This window comes from Acartia tonsa, chromosome 15 (genome assembly GCF_053477335.1).
Source record: "Acartia tonsa isolate MP-2025a chromosome 15, ASM5347733v1, whole genome shotgun sequence".
Lineage (NCBI taxonomy): Eukaryota > Metazoa > Arthropoda > Copepoda > Calanoida > Acartiidae > Acartia > Acartia tonsa.
In genome coordinates this window covers 23,903,360-23,927,829 of record NC_137274.1, presented here as the reverse complement: position 1 = coordinate 23,927,829, position 24,470 = coordinate 23,903,360, and the positions used below count along the sequence as shown (strand labels likewise).

Sequence of the window (24,470 nt, the reverse complement as noted above, 5' to 3'; positions counted from 1 at the left end):
GAGTAAAAAAAGAATATTTTGGGGGGGAAGTTTAAAACCTTCCCAGGACCTATAAGAAGCTTTACTGTAAAAGAGAACAATACCGGTTCAGCGGTTAGCGAGATCCTTCGGGACAGACAAAAACGCTTACTACTTTGGATAATTAAAAATACTGTTCCCTCCCCCCTCCAATTTATCATTACTTTTTACACTATCTCCTTTGAGAAAATCAAGGATAACAACATCCATAAAAGCGAAGCTCTAAAATGGAATGACTAATATTAACTTTTGTAGAGTGTCAGAAGAAATTAAGCATAATATTTTTGGATTATTTTTGACAAAATTATACGTTATTTTTTTGTAAAACTGTTAAATACAGAATAATGTTTAAAGGACAGACCTACCGACCCTAATTATAGAAAAGCCCTGCTTTATAAAAAGAGAGGTTGGACCCCTTGCTCATATCAAAACCTCAACTTCCTGTTGTTGTATTAGTAAAGATATATATGGGAGGGATATTAAATTAATCTAATGATTTTATAAGTTTAAATTTTTTCTATATATAATTTTGTTTGTCTGCCATAAAGCCCATAACAGATTGATAACGTCCTTCTTGTTTCAAGCTTTTTATAATGACTCATATAACATTTCAGCTTTTTAATTTGAATTTAGGTTGCAATTACGCAGTAGTCTAAGTAATGATTACTCCCTTCTCCTTCCCTACCCCATCCCCTCCCCTCCTAATGAATTATCGACCTAACCAATAAGGGAGTTCACTGTTAGCAATCTAAATAGACCACTATTTCTCCCTTGTCATAATATCCACGTATATATCCTTTTCTACAATAGGCAAATGTATATGTGATTGTCCAATAAGATCTCATAATTGAGAAATTAGCAATAACAACTTTGGAGACTTTTTTTCTTTAATTTTGATTGGTTGGTTTATTAAGCATTAAATGCTGCCAAAATGAAAATAAAAAAAACAAGCAAAATTAGCATTAAGAACTAAGCTTAACTATCTTGATAATCTTGCTACGAGATTGCGTTATGATAGAAAAAAAATCTATTCACCAAACCTTTATTATTCCAAGTCATAAAATTCTAGTGAGGCCATAAACCTTCTTCGTATGATAATATTTTCCGGAATTTTTATGATTTTCTGACAATGTTTGACCGTAAAGATATGTGAACATATGTAGTATCTTACAAATACATCCCAAATCTAGCATAAGTTGACCCCTTCTATCCGTATGAAAATGTTAACAAAGGTGTGAAGTCTCAATTTCCTGTCGTTTGAATATATAGGGAAATTTGTATATTGTTAGGGTTATTTTAGTATTTTGAAAATATTGAAAACAGTAACATTTCTCTACGAAATCACCCATCGTTTAAGATTTTGAGTATGTTTTGAAAAATACTATAAACTAAAACTATCATTGAAATAAATTGCTTTTAGAGTGTTTTGCTCTACAAATATTGTATTCTAGTATAGAGTGAAATTAGGTCTTTTGATTTCATTTATCAAAATTCATTTAAAAATGTATTCTCTAAAATAATCGATGAATTAACATAAACATATTTATGATCTATTACCCATTTAAAACACATTAAATTTGGCTGCAAAGGGTTAAATATGTAAGATGTAATTAAATGTATTATGCAATATAACAAATTTATTTTTGTCACATATAAAAATATGATATAAAATAAGATTGTTGAAAGTAATTTTTTTAAAGTATATATATTTTTCATTTTTTTATTTTATAAATTTAACTATATTGAAAATAAGTCACTTTGTAAAAACACTCTTTCTGAAATTTAAAGAAATCAAGATTTGTATGTTTATTCAAGATATATTGTAATAAATTTATTTTTTGATAATTTATTTTGACAGATGAAATCAAAAGAACTAATTTTAATTGATTTTGACAGATGAAATCAAATTTCACTCTATACTAAAATGCAATATTTATGAAGCATAAAAACACTAAAAGCTAAGAATTACCCTAAAATAAAAAAAAACCTTTATTTTTATATATTGTAGGTGTATGAAATTAGTACTGAGGCAACTTTACAGTTTTTCCTTCAGTCTGGAGTTTTACTGTACAAGTTATTCTACACTGCACCATCACAATTTGAATTCATGAAAGAAGATGATTACACAGTGGAGCTGGTGAGTATAACAACCTCATTCATCAGTATCTTGTGGGGCCTTAGCAGTTACAAGATAAATGTGACTCAGAGAGAGCCTAAGTTCTTGGACAAGCTTGTATTGATGGTGAGAAGCTCTGTTGATATCATTGCGAGGTCAGATCTTTTATTTTATTGTATTAAAATGTTTAAAAACTTTAATAATCTATTTTTCCTTTCTTATATGGGGTGTTTCAAAGATAACTTTATAAATAATCTTATTTATGCATAGAAAATAATCAATTATTTAAAAAGCTTTATATAGTTGGAAAACATGTTCTGGGATATTAATGTTTCATTTTGAATTTTTAAAATGTGCGCATTTTTTCCAAAACATTTAAATCCATAAATCTTCAAAAATAAGGCCTTTGACATAATTTGTATAAAAAATCATTTTTAAATATTTACTGGAAAATGATATGGGAGAAATTATAAAAGCTTTATATATCTTGTTCTTTATTTAGATTGGCTACGTTGATCAGCATCACAGTCGTTACTCTCAGTTGGAAGTATGGTGTTATGTTTTCAACATCCTGTATATGCTTGTTTGTGTTCACCATTCCTTCACTGGCTGTGTTGTATAATAAACACTCTAGACACCAAACTTCTCTTTCTGACCGTTCAACTGTTTTCATTCCTGTTCCTACATTCAAGTTGGCTGAAGATCCTGGCAACATCATCCTGTCAAGAATGTACAACAAATTTGTTGTTTTCATTCTAATTGTAGTAGTTGTGGTCCTGCAAATCCTGAATTGGCAAGAAGTTTTTCCTTTTGTTGAACCTGATTTGTGGTAAGCTTTAATAACTTTATTATAAATGGCCTTACATGTAAGTATTTGTTGATATACATCATGACTCATAGATGATGTGTATCCTGACCTCATAGAGTTAATATTTATTACTTAAAAGATTACTTTACTCTTAATTGAAAAATTTTAAATTAATTAATTTAAATGAAAACGGTATAGTTTTCTAGTATGCAAATGTATAAAAGATTACTTAAATTTACCTGGAGATTTATTTGATTAAATACATTTGATTTATTTTACTTTTGTAATGCCCTCAATTTTAAATTAAAATTGTTTTGTTAATAGGTGGAATTGTGCAGAGAGAGCCAGAAAGTTACTGTATCTTCAGAAGATACTATGGATGATAATTGCCACATGTCTTGGGATTTCTAGCGTTGAATTTTTTCAATACTTGAAGTTCAAGACATGTTGGATCCATTTCTTGTTTCTTGAAAGTAATGAGAACACTCTGCAACCACTAGGAAGCGCTACAGGTTAGTTGGGAAAATAATCTGCTTTTATTGAAGAACCTAAAAGGTTGCCTCATCTTGCATAGCTACCAAATATCCATTCTTACCTTGCTTATGTCATTCATACTTTTTTTCTCAAAAAATATTCCTTTAGCTTCAAAAGTCTTAGAGATTGGACTTGCAATAATCTTTTTGTAAAATTTCTTATGCTTGTTTATTTAGATCTTTATTTAGATTGCTACTATCTATGTCTATTACCTGAATCAAATCATAAACAATCATATAACATTTATTTCCTTTTTAGATGAAAATATTGGTGTCACTTATAGAAAGGAAACTCTGAAAAGGTAAATACTTGTTTTCAACACCCATTAATCCTTCATATCACAGCAATCTTTCCTAGTGTTTTGTTTGGCAATAAATCCAGTACATACAAAACCCACCAACCATTCTGTTAAAAAGTTCAAGCAAATTTAACATTACAAACAGTTAGAGATATGTTAATTCTTTCATTTGTAAAGTGTTTTGTCTATCATTTTTATAGTGTAAAAAATAGATTTTGACATATGTTCTCACACCCCACCCAAGGCGTGTTAGGTTAGAAAAAAAAACCCGCAGAAACAGTTTACATAGGATGTACTGGGACCTTATGGTGAGTTCAGAACATGCTTTCCCTAAATTGAGTTAGTACCTTCCCAAAGTAAAAAAATTTAAAATTACTTTTGGTGATCAAATTTAACTTTTATTTTTAGACTACCTTCACCTAACCTGCTTTATTGTCTTATTTTGTCTTTCATGTTTGTCATACAAACTCACTCACATTACAGTTGAAATGACAGATGTTGGAGCTTTCATAAAAGGTCTATAACATTTTTCTAGCTCTCATACTTTTTGAGATATCTTATTTCAAAGTATTGCTGTAAAATCCTCTTTTACACAGCAAAAAGTTTAAATATAAAATTAGTCATTTTAGAGAAAATTTCAAGTATATTCATGTAAATCTTTCTAATATTGCTCCAAATTGACCAAATTGGAAAGTTAAGGTGCCTAAAACTATCTACATTCAATGGACAATCCAAATACACACTTTTTGAGACTTATAAGCAAAAAGGAGCATGCTGAAGTGATTTTTAAAATTGCTAAAGGAAAAAATATTTTCGCGGTTGTTTAAATCAAATTGAAATTTAATCAACTTTAGCAAGGATTTTAAGATAAGTTATGGTGTATAAAGTTGTGACTTTGTAATTAGAAAGCCAAAAAACACAATCATCTGATATTTGAACTAATAGAAACATATTGTAAGAAAAATTTATCGTGATTTTAATACATTATGTAGACATGTAAGAAAAGCTTAAGTTTAAAATTTGAAGTCTCTAAGTCAAAAATTGCGGTCACAGGTACCTTTTAAAGATTTCTGGAGACCTGGAGGATCAGGAACCTGCAGGATCATACCTGGAACCTGAAATTGACTTGAACACCTGTATTTCATATAAGAATTTATTACTAGAGGATAATTTAGTATTTTAGTAAGAAAAAACGCTTTGTTTATGTCAAAAAAGATATTTTTGCTCTGTACCTGGATCACCCTGCCAGGTTTGCTGGCATCCTGTGCCCGCCAGGATGGAGATATTAAAAAAATTCCAATTCTCAGTTATGTGTCATACCTAAACTTAAAAAGTCACGCAGTTTGGGCCTTTTATCTTTCATACATAGAAAATGAGATACAAAAAACTGGATGGGGGGGCGTTCAACACCCCCCCACCCTCTCTGACCGTTAAGGGTTAAAATTAAATTACATTTGTTTCTTTTATATTACATTTTAGGCTTCTCCTGGTGACTTATAAAGTCTCAAAACGTGTGGATTTGGATTGTTCATTGAATGTAGATAGGTTTAGGCACCTTAACTGTCCAATTTGGAGCAAAATTAGAGAGATTTAAATGAAGATACATGTAATTTACTCTAAATAACTAATTTTATATTTGAACTTTTTGCTGTGTAAAAGATGATTATACAGCAATACTTTGAAATAAGATATCTCAAAAAGTATTACAGCTACAAAAATGTTAGAGACCTTTTTAGAAAGCTCCAGTATCTGGCATTTCAACTGTAATGTGAGTGAATTTTCATAATAAACATGAAAGACAAAATAAGATAATAAAGGAGGTTAGGTGAAAGTAGTCAAAAAATAAAAGTAAAATTTGATCACCAAAAGTAATTTTAAAATTTTCTACTATGGGAAGGTACTAACTCAATTTAGGGAAAGCATGTTCTGAACTCACCATAAGGTCCCAGTACATCCTGTCTAAACCGTTTCTGCAGGGTTTTTTTTCTAACCTAACATGCCTTTGGGTGGGGTGTGTTCTGTTATTATATTAAAATTTTAAATAGTTTGTACTCTAGATTTCTTGAAAAAAGAAGATTTGTCGACATTGCTTCAGGTAGTACTGACATTATGAACAACATAGAGAAAAATGCACTGACAATGGTGACAATAGAAATTGTATTTTATTATATATTTTTGACAGCAATCCATAGAAATAGTTTGTAAAAGTTTTGGGTCTCAATTCAACTCTAGATATTTTGTAAAAAAGGAAACTGGGTGTTAGGTGGAACAACAAGAAAAAGTAATAGCTTGCCCTCCTGTACTTTTAGCTTGCTCAAGTATAGCAAGATTCTGGAATATTGCCGTTTTACTTATTTTGGTATTCAACAAAATTTATCTTTAGGTCTCCTTCTTCTTGGTTTCATCATGACTGTGTTTATCCTGTCTCTAATAGCAGTGAACAAAGAAACTGGATTTGTCCAAGGAAACATGAATACAACAGAAATTACCAAATTAATTCAAAACATTGAAGCATCAATTGCCAGGTAATTATTTCAACATAAAACTTATATTACTATTATATTATTTTCTGCTTTATTCACAATATTTGAGAAATTGTCAACAAAAAACTTATATTACTAGGGCTGCCAAAAAAATTTCTGTATAATTTCTGTTTAAAATTTATTTTGTGTTTATTATTTGTCCATTTCATTTATATTTGATGTCTGATTTTAAAATTCTTATAATCATAGCTTTCTCTAAAATATTTAATTTAATGTTTCACCTTTTTGCTGTGTAAAAGATGATTTTACACAGTGCGATCTTTTGAAAAAAATCGGGACATCCAAAAAATTTAAAATCAACTTTTATCTATCCTTGGAATTAATAATGGCTGTAAGTAGACAGCTAGAAAAGAAATTTTTTAAAAATATTAATTTTTGGCGGATTTATGCCATTTTTAAAAAAAGGTAGTGAAAAATTTCTTTTCAGTTTTGATGATTTTCCAGATTTTTTTACACAATTTTTTCAAAGCAACAATAATACATTTATGTTCAGCTTATGCAAATAATTTTTAATTGAGGTACTTTTCAGATACCTGTACCAATGTCTAATTAAAGAAAAATTTTAAAAAAATATTTTTTTGGTGTTGTAAATTGACATTTTGTGAGAAAATTTCACCAAAAATATTAAGATTTTCAACCCCAAAAAATCAGTTTTCTCCATTTTACCCAAAAACGGCCAGGAGGCCCCGGTTTTGCAATAACAATATTAATATGCAACATGTATTGTGTATAAAACAGTTTTCACAACCTGGGGCCTCCCGGCCGTTTTTGAGTAATTGAGCATTTTACATTGCATGGTTTGAACAATTTCGTTCTTGTTAATTTCAAATTTTCCTTCGTTAGAGGGGGAAGGAGTCATTTTAGAGCCCAAAGTCATCTCTGCAATATTTTGAAACTTTTTAAGGTGGATCTTTCTTGACTTATGCATCATTTGCCTTTGGCGAACCGTTTCGCCGTTATTTGTTGCCGTTGACATGATTTTTAACGATTTTTGCCGTTCTCGCGGTTTTAATGGACATTTAAGGGATAAAGGAGTCGTTAAATAAAGATGACTTATAAATACTTTTATTTTAGCAATTAAATTTGCTAAATTTCATGTGTTCTAAAAAAATTTGTATTTCTAATTGGTTTTGGTCCAGCAGAAATTCAAATTTGGGGATTAATTATAATATTGCAAAAATATTATATATCCGTCAGAGAGAGAGAGAGAAATATATGTTTGAGAGAGAATATAATATTCAAGTAATTATGTTTATTTTCTTATACAAACTTTAAATGAAGATAGCTAGACTTAGAATAAAGGTATTAGCACAAAATCAAAAGTGTTTTGAAAATTATGGTATTGTTGTTTATATCTGTAAAAAAAACATTTGAAAACATGCATTATAAGTGTCCTATTTTACTTATACCGGACCTACCTAAAAATGCCGGGACTTGAACTGGGTGCACCTGACGCTATATTCATGTTCACAAACATTGTTTGCATTGAAGAAATATTCACAAAGACGTTGATTTTGTTCAAATATTCCTATCCTAACTAAAGTTATGAAGTTTTATAGATTTTTTAAAAATAGGGTAGCTTCGCTCCTCTAAAACCGCCAGACGTACTTACTAAATGCACATTAGAAGTTAACAGAGGCAAAATTTAAGTTATTTCCGAGTTAAAGCAAAATAAATTACATCATTTCTTCAAATACAAGCTCATTTATTTGAGTTTACTTTTGTCTGCTCTAAATGTCCCGTTTTTTGGCAAAAGATCGCACTGTGTTGTACAGCAATACTTTGAAATAAGAGATCTCAAAAAGTATTAGAGCTAGAAAAATGTTAGAGACCTTGTTAGAAAGCTCCAATATCTGTCAATTCAACTGTAATGTGAACGAATTTGCATGATGAACATGAAAGACAAAATAACACAATAAAGGAGGTTAGGTGAAAGTACTCTAGAAATAAAAGTAAAATTTGATCACCAATAGTAATTTAAAAATTTTCTACTATGGGAAGGTACTAATTCAATTTAGGGAAAGCATGTTCTGAACTCACCATAAGGTCACAGTACATCCTGCATGTTTAAACCATTTCCACATTTTTTTTCTAATCTAACAAGCCTTTGGGTGGGGTGTGTATAGTAAAGTATAAAATATAGGCAAATCTTATTTTTATAATATTAAGATGGCTTCATTTTTAATGTAAATTTAAGGTGTAAATAGTGCAATATATCAAAAAAATAGCAAGAAACATGTTTATTTTGCATATTTGTCATACTTTAAATTGCTTGAATCATCTCAATTTTTATTTATAAAAAAAATATATATATTTGTCCCTCATTTTGGTTAGCATGATAACTAAAGTTAAACATCTTTTATTGAATTTAACCAACATAAACACATATGCTCCCCACCCTGAGAGCTATTGAGCTGAGGTCTCCAATCTCCCATTGTTTTCACAGAAAATAACAAAGTTTTGGGTTTCAGATATTTTTCTTTGAACATATCTTAACTTAAAAATTTAGGTTAAAATCAGTCTGGCTATTTACAGGATCTTCTGGGATATACACAAAAAAACACATATAAATATAAATTTAATTTATTATTTAGAAATGAAAGTGTATGTAATCTTTTGGAAAACAAACCAGAGTCACTAGGAAAGTATTCTTATTTAGAGCAAAAAAATAAAGTGTTATCAGAATGTTTCATTTGAAAATTATTCCATGATGTAAATTAAAATAAAAATTTACCACACAAAATGTTTGCATCCTTTAAAAGATTTTATGAGGCAAAATTAAAAATTATTAAATGGATTTTTTTGCCATATCATTATAGTTTATTGTAATTTATATTATATTTATGGTGAATACTACAAGGTGTTTTAAAAAAAACCCTGCATTTTTCGGTTTTGGGAAACAACCAGTAGGAGTATGAAAAAAATGATTATACAGGGTGCGCCACATATAACCAGACTTTTTCTAAATTGGAAACAAATGAACACAAAATCGTCAATTTTAAAGTTTTTATTAAATTTTAAGAACTGGGAAGCAAAATATGTATATGACTATTAGATCATTGAATAAAATAACCGCCAGCATCAATCACCGCCTCTACCCGCCTCCTCAACCGCCAGGAGGCCCAGGTCAAAATTTACCTCTCCAAGCTGACAAAGTTCTCCTTGATAGTGGCAATGAGGGAGGTCTTTGTGGCATGGGCACGTCTTTTGGTCCATGCTTCAAAGTAGCCCCAGGCCCAAAACTCCATTGAATGAAGATCGGCTGCCGGCAGGCTCCATTTCCTTAGAAACGTGAGTAACCGCAGGAGCAAAATTCACCCAACTTTCAAGCTACCCTTTGACACGGAGGCCTTTATTTGGACCACAGTTGGGCTAAAACAATGTTTTATACCTTTTTAGAAATGGCATGGAGATTCAGCCTGGGTTTTCAGTCCATAGTCTATAGTCTAAAATAAGTTTTTAAGTTCCATATGAATCTCTAACGTCGAGAAACAAGAAATTTTCATGATTTTACATGATTTTTGACGTTTTTGACATCTCTAAATCTGTTACGCTTCACTCTGCTGGAGTACTACAGCCAAGCCACACATTTAAGATCAGGAATTTTAACCATACATTTACCTTTCACTACGACCGCATTTTTAGAGATGTCTAAAAAAAACTCAGGTAAATGGTATGTACATTTTTACAGAGAATATGGAGCTATAATTATTTTTTTCATGCTCCTTCTGGTTCATTTCAAAATCTGGAAAACGCAGTTTTTGAAACACCTTGTAGATTTGAGGGAAAACACCTTGTATCAATTTAAAATTTATGTGTGCAAACAGGGGAATTCCAAGATTTATATATTTGACTAGCTGCTCTGTATCTTATCTTAAAATATAAATCTATCTTGACTTTGTAAACTAACATTAGCCAAATATAAAGCTTGGAAATGTAAAATTTCATTACAAAAAAGCTTTTCCATTTTACGTCTACAAAAATACTCATATTATTAGTTGTATCTACTCTCCATGAAATTATCAACAGTGCCAGCACCGATTTTGAGCAACCAGATAACAAATTTGAATGGGCAGAGAAAATTATTTCAAGATGCAGACCAAAACACAAAATGTGGACAAAAACAGGGCAAGTTTATATTTTTTATTAGCAAAACTACTCAATCTATCATTTTGTCCATCTGAATTTTCTAAACTCCCATTTAATGTATAAAGCTTAAATGTTTAATGATGTTTTTGGAAATGAACATCCAATTTAATCATTATTTGTTCCATTTGTTTGTCGGTAAAGAAAGGAGAGTCATTTTACAGGGAAAATATGAAAATATGATTTACACAGCTACTTCTATGTATTAAAACAAGGCTATCAGTTATTGTAAAGGAAATAAATTAAAAATTACAAAAAAACTTTAAATCATTATAAAATTATTTAGGAATGATGTGAAAATTTTGACAGCTTTTCATACAACAATTGATGTATGCAGATCAATTAGAGATTGTCCTTTTTTTCGAGGTAATAGTTGATTTAAATTTGCTACATTGTGGATTTGTTACCTAGATGCTTCCCTCATAGTTAATGGGAAGTCCAACTCCTATAAATATAGAATCGATCTTAAAGCCCAGTTCTACCTTTTTTTCCACATGTCAACCTAAACATGTACAATAACAAGTACATTTATAAAATTGGTTGACCTCAAGCTTCTAAAGATCACCAAAGTCTTTTGTGAAATAGGTATTTGAGATTTTATCTAAAAATTTATCTAAAATTTCTCAAATTCGCCCCATAGTGATGTAATTAATTGTTCTTGAATACAAGAAAATAGCTTAAAATCACTACAGGACCAGTAAGTATATTCCCTGTAGAGTAGAACCTAATCAGCTCAGTGGTTACCAAGATACCAAGCTTCTGATTAACAGATATTGTTCTATTATGTATTATAGAATATTAGATGCGCTTTTAGATTCTATGCAGGAAATGGCTTAAAACACTCCCATGAATTAACTCTAAAACCATCACAACTGTGATTGGTTTTTGAACATATATAGCATTCTGATTAACTGGATTCTAACAGAAGTTAGAGCGGTATATTTCTTGCAGGCTCACTTTAAGTAACAGTCATTAGACAATAAACCTGACACTAATTATTCATGTCATTCTGTTGACAAAGCAGCAGTATGTACCATTTTCATGTATCTTTTATAACCCCGTTTACTCATCCAGGATAAAATTAGGTTACCAGTGCATCACAATGTAGAAAACTTTCTTAAATTAATCATTAGAAAAATCGCCCTTAGAACTTTGTCATCCCTTCCCCTATATTATTATCTGCCACCTAGATTCAAGTTAACACATTAGGGTCCTTAGATTGTTTATTACATAAATATCACAGTAGAGTTTCAATACATAAAATGATATTTTCTTGGAAAAAATATTTTTAGAACCAGCCATAATAATTTTATTAGACATAAATAATTTTGTCTGCTAGAAATTGTGTTTATTATTTTTATAGATTTTTGTCTGCTAGGATCATAACAATTTCAGTATTAAATGCAAAAGTAGCCAAAGTCTCAAAAATCTTGCTAAATCTTTCATGATCACATTCAACTGGCCCCTTTTATTTGATTAATTGTAGCCTCCCTTACTACCTGAAAAATGCACTAATAAATATAGGAAGGTTGGCCAACCAAATAATGCAGATTACAACATTTAAGCATGCTTAACCCTTACAGATCGGGCCCCAATTTCCACCTTAATAGATTGGGGGGGGGGTCATATTGACCCCCCCCCCCTCTATCTCGGCTTCTGTTACAGATAGGGATGTAAAAATTTTTTTCTGGTGGTTCATGTGTATTTTTAGAGAAAATTACTCTTTCTAGTCATAACGGTCAGGCCGCTCCTTAGCCGCTTTTTAGCAGCCAGCCGCTAAATTTTAGAACAGCTGTAGAGCAGCCAATTTTGCAGCTAAGATGACCAAATTTTAGGACAAACTTTAATTTTTCATAACAAAAAAAATACTTTTTCAGATCATCGCCGAAAAACAGCAAATTACGGAAACCGCCATTTTCGGCAGTTACGGCAGTAAAACGTCAGTTGGCGGTGCCAATTAATATTTTATCTGTTTATTGTTGCTCAAGGATTTACCAATAAAAATTATAGGTCTCTAGCTGTAATAGAAGCCACAATATTCATTATATATGTCTGGAGGAAAAGCCGGACAAAAATCGGTCATAAAGTCGGTAAGGGTGCGGTCAAATGGTCATAACACCACTTTTCTCATTAGATCATTGATATCTCAGTATTCACCAAAAAAAATTTTAGGTTTCTACCTTATACACAAAAGTCATAATGTATAAATTAAGATTTATTTAGAATTTTTTTTAAATTTTGGTGCTACCCAACTGACTTTGACTGGACACCACAACCAACACAGACCAGATATCCTAATAAAATCAACTCTTGCTAACGTATGATTACCAAACTTAAAAAGTCATGAAGTCACAACTCTCTATCTTAACTACAAAAAAAATGACATTAAAAAAACTAGAGGGGGGGGGGTCAATATTATCCCCCCCCTCCCCGATCTGTAAGGGTTGAAATGTAAAAAGTATAAAATTTTCTATAATATATTTCAGATGATTGTAGAAAGTATCTTTCCCAATGTATCAACTTATTTGATACTGTGGTAATGGTTTACAAAGGAGATATAAACATACAAGATGAAGAAGGTGAAATTTATTAATACAATAAATGATTTTATATACATTTTAAATTTGGTAAAAATCACAAGATTCATTATTAAAATAATATGTTTACAATCAGGAAGAACACCTCTTGTAATGGCAGGTGGTGATTCTCATTTTGAAAAAATTAAACAGGCTGGTGGTGATTTTGGACAAAGTCAATGTGGAGGTATGATTATTTTTATAGAAATAATATTTCATTTGTATTTATTTTAAATCTATACACTTATATTAGAAAAAAAATCTTAATAGATTTTGAAGCAAAATTATACAATTACATTCTATTTTTAGCATCAGATATAAGCTACAAGACAGGAGGTAAATGTACAATAATAAAACTTTGATAAATAAGCCTTTTTCATAATAAATTTGGACAGAAAATAAAAATGAACCAGGATGCAACAAATGAATATTGACTAATTTCAAGCAAAAATGCAATTAACATTCAACAATATCTAAAATTCTAAATAAGTAAATCTGTCCTATTTAATATTTTCCTCCTTGAATTTCATAAAGATTATGTTGCACTAAAGATGGATGTAACTTTAAAGAAATCATTCTATATTTCAGCTTGGCTCTTAATATAATATTTTTTTTCAGCTTTGATTAAAGCATCAAGACTTGGAGACTATATGGAAGTAAAGAATATTTTGAAAACTGGTCAATTTTTTGTTGATGAAACTAACTCTTACGGTAACATTTATTAGACAGAGTAAGACATTTTAGTCACAGAAGCTGTTACATTAAAATTAGTGAAATTAAATCATATGCATTATCTATTAAATAATGTGACAATTTAAAAAAGGACCACCCTCAACGTCACAAAAAATGTTTTTTGATATTATAGCCCCCATAGTGCCTATATGAAAAATTAAAGACCATTTTTCCATACAATTTGGGGTCGGAGATTCTGAATCTGGCGTCCATTTTTATGTAGCTGACCTCCTTCATGCCGAAAAATGGCGCCAAAGTTGACTACCCTTCGAAAAATCCGCGAATGACATTTTTAGCAAAATAAAAATCTACCAAATTATTTTGATCATAAGATAGATAGATAGTTAGATTTAAATAAATATAATTAACTTTTTTCTTTCTTAAACGTTGAGAGAGAGAGAGAGTGAGAAAAGGAGATAGAAAGAAAGAAAACATGAGACAATTATAAAGAAAGAAAGAAAAGTTTTTTTTGTTGATAAAATGTATAATATACAGGGTGTCCCTCATAAACTGTTTTTTTTGAAACGCTTATTACTCCCTTAATATTTGAGCTATCTTAGTAAAATAAAATGTATTTGCCAGCCTACTACTGACCATTTTACAGGGTAATGATGAAAAATCCACAAAATAAACAGGAAAAAATCTACGAGGTATTACATAAGAGGTTAATATTTTTGAATATAGACTAAACCACAAGAAAATATTTGCTTTGTGAACTTTAAGATTAGTTAGGGTCCAAACAGCTGGTCGCTCAGACTTTCTAAGCACAAAAATAGAACAGACTTGACATAAAATACCAGAAATTCTCAATATTCAAGAATCTGAAGTGTAATATAAGTAGGTAATCAATATGTAAAAATAGGCATAATATTGATCTTCTTTGTTAATTTTTCATGTGAGCTTGCTTCAAATGCACACAAGAACCTGAAATATACCAGATATTTTAATTAGACTACAATGCCAGTTCATATAATGTCTGGAGTAAGTCTTTGTGATCTACCGTTTGACCACCAGCTGCTTTAAAAGTTAACTAAGTCATATTTTTCTTGTGGATTAGTCTTATATTCACTAAAATCAGCATGTTATGTATTACCTTCTGGATTTTTTTCTGTTAACTTTGCGGATTTTTCATCACTATATCATTAAATGATCAGTAGTAGGCTGCCAAATACTTTTTATTTTACTAAGATAGTTGAAATATTAGGAGAGTAATAAGCGTTTCAAAAAAACCAGTTTACGAGGGACACCCTGTAATATATAAAGATAGAGAGAGAAAGGGAAAGAAAAGGTAAGAGACAGAGGGAGAGAGAAAAGGGGAAAGAAAGAGAGAGAAGAGAGAAAAGAGAAAGAAAGACAAAGAGAGAGAGCGGGAGAGAGAGAGAGAGAAAAGGAGGAAGAGAGAGAGAGAAAAGGAGGAAGGAAGAGAGAGAAAAAGGAAAGAGAAAGAGAGAGAGAGAGAGAGAGAGACAGAGATATAGAGAGAGAAAGAGATAGAGAAAGGAAGAGAGAGAGAGAAAAAGGAAAGAGAAAGAGAGAGAGAGAGAGAGAGAGAGACAGAGATATAGAGAGAGAAAAAATGAAAGTGAGAGGAATAAAATGAAAGAGAGAGAGAGCGAATGAGAGAAAAAGAGAAAGTGAAAGAAAAAGATAAGGTAAGAAACACATTGAGATAGCGTATAGGAGAAAGAGAGAGAGAGAGAGAGAGAGAAAGCGAGTAAAGGAGAAAGAAAGATAAGAAAAGAGAAAGAGAGAGAAGGATAGAGAGAGAGAAGATGAAAAAGAGAGAGAGAATGAAAGTGAGAGAGAGAGCAAATGAGAGAAAAAGAGAAAGAGAGAAAAAATAATACATAAAGTGAGAGAGAAAGAGAGAGATAGATAAAGAAAAAAGAGAGAGAGAAAGAGAAGGAGAGAGAGATAATGCGATTGAGAGAAAAAGAGTTAATACGAGGGAGAGATAGAGAATAAAGAAAACGTAACAAAAAGATCAAATAAAAGGGATCTAAAGGGACAAGACAATGGCTAATATATTGAAATACATTCCCAATGATGATAAACTTCTGTAGATTACAATCAGTGGTTGTAAAGTTTATTTACACCAACTGTTGCATGCGGATAAATATCCTATTATTCAGATTTTTGAATAATGATGTCTATGACAACAAAGTACAATATCATAAGCGAGGAAACTTTATAATTAAGTCCTAAAATTGAACGTAAGTATTTACGCAATTTTGCCACAAAAATAAGGACAATTTTGTTTATGCTTATTTGTTTACAAGTTCTAACACTCTACAAGGGTTAATGTTCGTCTGTCCTTCCTTCTGATTTTAGAGCTGCACTTTTAGGAATGTCATACTTTTTAGAAGCAAAGTCACTCTATAATTCACTTTGTTTGTCAGTCAGTCCGTCCATCCGTCAGTCTCTAATGCTATGGGGGAAACATGATTTTCTTGGCTCCTATTCAAGATAGACAGCTGAAATTTTTAGTGAAGATTCCTATGACATATTTGTTTATTAATTGGGGTGCTAGATCATTTTTAGATTTTTGTGAATTTCTCTATTCCTATTCATGATTAACTTAAGTTATAAACAGAAAATATCATTGAATGGACAAACAGACAAAGTGAGTTATGGGGCAGATGTTCAGTTCTTTAAAATTAAAAAATAAAAGTAAATCACGAAACCTTAAAAAAAAATGTTTGCTTTGAAGTATGACCGACAGACAAAACAATATATTGATTAGATGTGCATATGCCATTAAAATCTTCACTTAAAATTTTAGATGTCTATCTTCAATAGCAGCCGAGAAAATTTTATTTCCCATGGCGTTAAGGAATGAGGGACAGACAGACAGAAAAAGTTTAAAGAACCTGGATTGATATACCCAGCCATACTTGTTGACATTCTATATATATTGTGGTAGTCGGACAGACTGTCACTTCCCAGAGCATGCTACGCTCCGGGGCTCCCAATAAAACACGCAGGTGTTTAATCCCTAACCATCACATTCCTCAGCCAACCCTTTCTTTTATTGATCGCCAGATAATGCGGTCAACTCTACCAGCCGCCGACGTGGGGAAGGGGTTGCCCCTCCCCCCTCATGTTCCAGATGACCTACCCTTTTCCGGGGGACGCCAGCCTTACCCCCACAGGGGCCTGCCATTCTGCCATTCACCTGGCCTGCAGTCCCTCATTCTCTCCACACCCATTTTCTACCTAACCCAATATTGTAATCTGTTGTATATAAAGCCATTAATTTGTTATGTATAAACAGTTCTAGATAAATCTTCAAAACTGTAACTACTTGGAGTATTTTATTGATAGAATCATTAAGGCTAGGGGCTCTTTTGCCGGACTCACCAAATAGGGTTGAACTGCTTCACCCCTATTACAATATATTCAATTTCAAGAGTTTATATTTACTTAAATAAAAGCAGTTGTGGCTGACATAATATTGTCATTTATAACATTAAAACTACATATTTATGTTTACAAGATAACAACATATTTTTTTTGGAGCGAAGCTTCTTTACAATTCCAAATGTCTATTCGTCCGTCTGTCTGTCCATCCAACATGAAGTGATTTTCTTGGCTTTTCAAGATTTTGTTTGTGCTTCGCTACTTATGGATGTTGTCATCCTTGTTACTAGATAGATCTTGAACCTGGATATATTATTACTTGTAATCACCAGATCATTAAATATTTTTTTCTAATACAAAACTCCCCAACCCAATGAAGAATATAAGATATAGTACATTAATTTATGTCAATAGTAAGAGGGTTATATTAAGCAATATTTTTGTCCTATTAGAAAATCACCCAGTAATAACATCTTAACCGATATGGTTCTACTTTACATTGTAGGTTTATAACTATTTTGGGGGAGAGAACATCACCCTCAGAAGAGAAATTGCCACTAGAATAAATTACCACCCACCCCCCAATTTTTTAAAAAAAAATTATCTATTAAAAACTTAATTTATAACAGGTGGTGATCGACTTCAATCTTCCATCCACCTCAAGTGCCCCCAGATGCATAGGGGCGTAGTCGCTAGTAATTTCTATTATATAAGTAGTAAGGTTATTTGTCTGTAGCGAAGGATATCCTTAACCGCTGAACCGATATGGTTCTCCTTTACAGTGATGCTTCTTATATGTCCAAGGAGTGTTTATAACTATTTTGGGGTAGTTATCTACACCCTCCTAAGAGAAATAGTTCCTAGGAAAAATAATACCCCCCCCCCCTGAAAAATTATATTTTTTACTTTGTCTGAAGTCAATTAACGTTAAAATTACTGGTCTGTATGGATTGTACTTTACAGGGAAGCTTTACAAATATCTTTGGGTAGTTTAGGCTATTTTCCTGTCCTTCTACCAGAGGCTGGAGTTGAAGCAATTAGTAGTAGTAATTATAATATCAACTTATTTATTTAAACCTTTTAAAAGATTCCTGTAGCTATGGATAAAGTTTGATATAAAATACTGGAATAAAATGTTTCTCTCCGCTGGCTAGTATACTATAATCCCAATCACCTGCTATGACTTTACCTCATCCCTTTCCATGACCATGGAGGAAGGTATTGACTTATTTCTGAGAACTATATATTAGCAACCAAAATTGTCGACAAAATTCCTCTGTCACAATAGACATGTATTCTATATCCATTTCTGTAGCAGATAGGCAGTAGGGATAAGACAATGGAATAAATTGATGTACAACGTCATAAATAAATATACACCCCCCCCCCCCTCCAATTATTAAACATATAATTTCCCTGTCGGTAGATTAAAATTTAAATCAATCATAATTTATAACAGTACCTAAAGCTTTTGTGCCAACGAATAAGATAATTATTTAAAAGAACTTTTGGTACTAGTAAATTTTCCGCTGTATGTCTCCTCCATTCCTAGCTGTCACTTTACAATGCCACACATTTTGTTAAGCATTTATGGATTTTACCTGAGTTGATTCTCAATATATTTTAATTCCCAGAACTTATGAGAAGATACCCTGTAAAGGAGAACCATAACGGTTCAGCGGTTAGCGAGATCCTTCAGTACAGACAAACAGACAGACAAACAGACAAACAAACAGACAAAGAGACAGACAAACAGATAGACAAACATACAGACAAACAGACAAACAAACAGACAAACAGACAGACAAACAGATAGACAAACATGACAGACAAACTTTGTTATAAGGAGATTACATGTAAGGTCTTCTATTCTATCAAAAAAATATCTTTTCTTTCTCTCACTTTATAATTATCCCCCTCTTTCTTTCTTTCTTTCTTTCTATCTCCTTTTCTCCCTCTCTATCTAACACATTTTCTCAGTTTTTATCTCTCTCACTCTCTCTCTCCTCTCTCTATCTCACTCTTCCTCTCTCTCTCTCTCTCCCTGTCTCTCTCTCTCTCCTTCTCTGCCTCTCTCTCTGTCTTTCCTTCTCCTTTTCTCTATCTATCTCTTTCTTTCCTTCCCCTATTCTCTCTCTCTCTCTTTCTTTCCTCTTTTCTCTCTTACTCTCTCTCCCCCTCTTTCTCCTTTTCTATCTCTTTCTCTCTCCCTCTCTTTCTCCTTTTCTATCTCTTTCTCTCTCCCTCTCTCTCTCTCTTTCTCCTTTTCTCTCTCTCTCTCCCTCTTTCTCCTTTTCTCTCTCCCTCTTTCTCCTTTTCTCTTTCTTTCTCTCCCGCTCTCTCTCTTTGTCTTTCTTTCTCTTTTCTCTCTCCTCTCTCTTTCTTTCTCCTTTTCTCTCTCCCTCTCTCTCTCTCTATCTTATTATACATTATATCATATTATACATTTTATCCAAAAAACATCTTTTCTTTCTCTCCCTTTATAATTGTCTCCTTTTTTCTTTCTTTCTATCTCCTTTTCTCACTCTCTCTCTCTCTCAACGTTTAAGAAAGAAAAAAATTAATTATGTTTATTTAAATCTGACTATCTATCTATCTTATGATCAAAATAATTTGGTAGATTTTTTTTTGCTAAAATTGGTATTCGCGGATTTTTCGAAGGGTAGTCAACTTTGGCGCCATTTTTCGGCATGAAGGAGGTCAGCTACATAAAAATGGACGCCAGATTCGGAATCTCCGACCCCAAATTGTATGGAAAACTGGTCTTTAATTTTCACATAGGCACTATGGGGGCTATAATATCAAAAACCATTTTTTGTGACGTTGAGGGTGGTCCTTTAAACAAATTCTTCAAATAGTTGATAATTGTAAAAAGAAAAATATTTGATTTGCTTTGGGTAGAAATGGTTGTATCTGTACTCAAAACATTGAATCATAAAATATCCTACAATATAAAGATATTGAATTCAGAAATTCCATTTTCTCAAAATTACTTATATATTTATTAACTATCTATATATATTTATCTATCTATTTATCCATCTATTTATCCATATATTTATCTATTAATTTATCTATTCATTTATCTATCTATTTATCTAACTAATTATCTATCCATTTATCTATCTATTTATGTATCTAATTATCTATCTATTTATCTATCTATTTATCTAACTAATTGTCTATACATTTATCTATCATTTTATCAATCTGTTTATTTATCTATCCAATTATCTATCTATCAATCTAAATATTTGTTTATCCATCCATCTATTAGATATATATCTAACTATCTATCTATTACCTATATTATGAACTTAAGCATGAGCAAGGCGCCAAACGGCTGGCAGTACAGACTTTCAATGCACAAAATATAATTTCCTTTACAAGGCAAACTAAAAATTTCCATTATTCAAAAATCTTTTTTGTTTATTGCTTAAGTATAGCTCGCTCCAATTGCACATAAAAAACCTTATCTATATCAGATTTTTTGTTGACCTACAATGCCAGTTTGTATATTGTCTGGAGTAAATATCTATCTGTACCTATCTATCTATCTTTATATCTATATAATCTAACTATCTCTCTATCTATCTTAATTTTTTTCTATCAAACTTCCTATCTATCTATAACTATCTCTCCACATATATCTACATATATATCTATAACTGTACTCTGAACTAAAGAATATATAATGTAACTAATATATTAATATCTAGGAGCTACCAGTCTTATGGTTGCAGCATGGTATGGAAAAACAGAAGTAGTCAGACTACTTCTAGAATATGGAGCTGATGTCCACCATATAGATAATAAAGGTTAGCTACATAATATAAGTATACTATATAGTGTATCTTTAGTATATTTTATCTATCTATCTATAGTCTAAATATTGATCTCTGTACACCATTCTCTGTATATCTATAGCTGTACTCTGAACTAAAGAATATATAATGTATCTAATATGTTTATATCTAGGTGAGACAAGTCTTATTCTTGCAGCACAGTATGGAAACACAGGAGTAGTCAGACTACTCCTAGAGCATGGAGCTGATGTCAACCATACAGATAATGATGGTTAGTTACATAATTTTATTATACTATATTTGTATCTTTAGTTTATTCTCTCTATCTATCTTTATATAGTCTAAATATCTATCTCTGCAACATCTCTCTGTATATCTATAACTATACTCTGAACTAAAGAATATATAATGTAACTAATATATTTATATATAGGATGGACAAGTCTTTATTATGCAGCATGGTATGGAAAGACAGAATTAGTCAGACTATATCTAGAACATGGAGCTAATGTCAACCATAAAGAAAATATGTTTGGTTAGTTGCATAATATTATTATACTATTTAAATATTGTAACATATTGTTGGATGAACAAATATGTAAATTCTTTCAACTTTATCTCTCTCTATCTATCTATCTATATATCTATATATCTATCTATCTATCTATTTATCTATCTATCTATCTATCTATCTATCTATCTATCTATCTATCCATCTATTTATCTATTTATCTATCTATCTATCTATCTATCATATTCTATCTATCTATCTTTAGTCTAAATATCTATCTCTGTACACATCTCTCTATATCTATAACTGTACTCTGAACTAAAGAATATATAATGTAACTAATATATTTATATCTAGGATGGACAAGTCTTATGGTTGCAGCACAGTATGGAAACACAGATATAGTCAGACTTCTTCAAGAACATGGAGCTGATATCAACTATAAAGATAATAGAGGTTAGTTAGATAATATTATTAATAGTTTAATGCATAGATTGTATTGTACAATCTTTCACTCTTCCTCTCTCTCTCTCACACACACACATTATATCTCTTTCTCTCTCTTTTCCTATCCTTTTCTCTCTTTCTCTCTCTTTTTCTCTCTTTCTCTTTTTCTCTCTCCCTCTCTCTCTCTCTCTCTCTCTCTCTCTCTCTCTCTCTCTCTCTCTCTCTCTCTCTCACACTCTTCCTCTCTCTCCATCCCTTTCTCTCTCGCTCACTCTTCCTCTCCTTTCCTCTCTCTCTCTCCCTCCCTCTCTATCTCTCTCTCTGTGTCTCTCTCTCTCTCTCTCTTACACTTTTCCTATCTCTCTCTCTTTAAAACTATGCAATATTAAGACATATTAATGATATTAGCAATGTTTTAATGACATTATGACTGTAAGGAAATTTTGACAGGATAATCACCTATTATCTATACATTAAATAATAATAAATATCATAGGTTTGACAGCTCTAGATTATGCTTTATTGAAAAAACATGAAGAAATAGCAGAAATACTTAGAGAACATGGTAAGCTTAGTTAATAACTCTATATTTATAATTATGTATATCCTAACCTTTAATTTGGCTTTTAATGAATTCTTTCTATTAGTCAATCATATTAAGGAGATCTTTGGATGAACTGCCAAAACAATATAAAAACTATTTTATTAAAGTTTATATATATACTATAGTCTTTAGCTTTATTCTTGTATTATCTTCTGTTAGTTTCTTATATGTTCAATTAGAACATTACATGTATTTGGCTATAACTCTGTTAAAAATACAAACTGACCTTTTTTGACCTAAGCTGCAGAAACAGTTTCTTTAAAAGCCCAATTAACCAGTTTTGAAATATCCTTCTATTTAATGGAATATTTATGCAAATTTTTTTTCTATATATGGAAACCATAGAAATGAGAGAAAAAATATCTTTTTTAACCTATTAATGGTACTTCAAATTAATTTTTTGAGCTTGTAAAGAAACTGTTTCAGAAAAGGCCTATTTTTTAAGCATTTTTTTCATAGTTTTGTAAAACTAACAGGCTTTGTACATTAAAAACTTATAAAACACTGGAGTAATATATATTTCTGTATAAATCAGAATGAAAATCATTATTTTCATTAACTAATTTCTTTCTATTATTATATAAAGTTGTAAGGTATTTTGGTTCGTCCTATAAGATCCCAAAACTACTAAATAAGTTTTGTTACAAAATTTAGCAAAACATAACATTAGGACTGTTTTAGGCTATTATCATTTAAGCAATAGTAGGCTATTATTTTGTCCCTTCCCATTAAGAAACAAATCCCTTTTATGCATAAAGCAGGCAATTCAATAAAAAAATTTAAATTGTTTTTAGGAGGAAAGTGTAACCGTATTTGTTAGTCTTACTTATAACAAGGTAAAACAATTAAATAAATTATTATGATGATAAGGTTGATTAACAAAACTAAAGACAAGCTATGTCATTGCTTTCCCTCAAAGTGCCTTGGGAGCACAGATCCATCCACTTCTTATTTGTGTAATAAATTTGAAGATATCTTTTTAAACCAACTTATTTGTATATTTATTTATTTACTTATCTGTATATACATCTAATCTAATAACTGCTATTTGTTTACTTGCTTATTATCTAACTATATCAGAAATGTATATCTATTATAATCCTTAATTTGATTTGATTTGATTGTTATAATTCCATGCGGACCAAGAGGTCCATTAAAGGAATATCATATTGTCTCAGGAATCAAGTGTCTATTAACAAAATTTTTAAATCTATATCTATTTAAATGTTTATGGCATAAGATGTTTATCTTTCTATCTCTATTTAATTTTTTATTTATCTAAACATATCTTTATATCTATTTATCTCAAAATATCTAATCTGAAAATCATAATGAACAGACAAACAACTCATTCTAATCTCTAGTTTCTCTATATCTATCTATTAATATTTCCAGTTTATCTGTTGATATTTTATATTTGTTATTAATTCCAATATTATTTTGATTAATTACTATAACAATTATTTCAGAACAGAACTGCTTTGGGTTAACAGAATGATTACCTACAAATGCTTTATAATCTGCATTTTTTTTTTATAAAAATTGATTATTGTATGATTCATGATTTTCAAAATAAGAATATTTAGATTTTTTCAGTTTTTTTACTTATCATTTTAATTTTGTTTCCTAGCTTAGCTACTTTTAATTTACTTAATTTACAAGTCTTAGAGAGGTATTTTAACTTAAGTCTTAGAAAGATGTTTTTATATTCTAAAAGGTTTTATGGATATTATCAATCCTTAACTCATAATATGATTTGTTAGATATTGGATTGTTATATTTAGTGCTGGTACTCTAATGTTGAATTGTAATTTCTATCCTATTATAACTAGGATGACAATATCCATAAAAGCAAAGCTTTAAAGACAGAGGTTATTTCACATGGACATAAACTTTTCTAGAGGGTCAGAACTTAATAAACTAGGAGAATATCAATTTTTATGCCTAAAAAATTGTATTAAATGAGATAAA

The 24,470-nt window shown here is 30.8% G+C and overlaps 2 protein-coding genes across 2 annotated transcripts in view; both read left to right on the top strand.

Annotated features, from left to right (window-relative positions):
• The window catches only part of LOC145307523 (uncharacterized), a 30,945-nt gene extending 8,471 nt beyond the window's left edge, over positions 1-22,474 (top strand). The window contains exons 3-17 of the mRNA XM_080149978.1: positions 2,027-2,289; positions 2,637-2,963; positions 3,267-3,454; positions 3,735-3,777; positions 5,832-5,869; positions 6,158-6,299; positions 10,750-10,829; positions 12,950-13,042; positions 13,137-13,226; positions 13,349-13,375; positions 13,658-13,750; positions 20,851-20,949; positions 21,110-21,208; positions 21,806-21,904; positions 22,392-22,474. Coding sequence (XP_080006104.1) covers positions 2,027-2,289; positions 2,637-2,963; positions 3,267-3,454; positions 3,735-3,777; positions 5,832-5,869; positions 6,158-6,299; positions 10,750-10,829; positions 12,950-13,042; positions 13,137-13,226; positions 13,349-13,375; positions 13,658-13,750; positions 20,851-20,949; positions 21,110-21,208; positions 21,806-21,904; positions 22,392-22,474 — 1,764 coding nt within the window. The remainder of the gene's footprint in view (positions 1-2,026; positions 2,290-2,636; positions 2,964-3,266; positions 3,455-3,734; positions 3,778-5,831; positions 5,870-6,157; positions 6,300-10,749; positions 10,830-12,949; positions 13,043-13,136; positions 13,227-13,348; positions 13,376-13,657; positions 13,751-20,850; positions 20,950-21,109; positions 21,209-21,805; positions 21,905-22,391) is intronic.
• LOC145306792 (mitochondrial disaggregase-like) overlaps positions 1-24,051 on the top strand; it is a 228,707-nt gene extending 204,656 nt beyond the window's left edge. The window contains exons 3-4 of the mRNA XM_080149090.1: positions 23,294-23,335; positions 23,969-24,051. Of these exons, the coding sequence (XP_080005216.1) occupies positions 23,294-23,319 (26 nt within the window). The 3' untranslated portion in view covers positions 23,320-23,335; positions 23,969-24,051. The remainder of the gene's footprint in view (positions 1-23,293; positions 23,336-23,968) is intronic.
• The last annotated feature ends 419 nt before the right edge of the window (positions 24,052-24,470 follow it).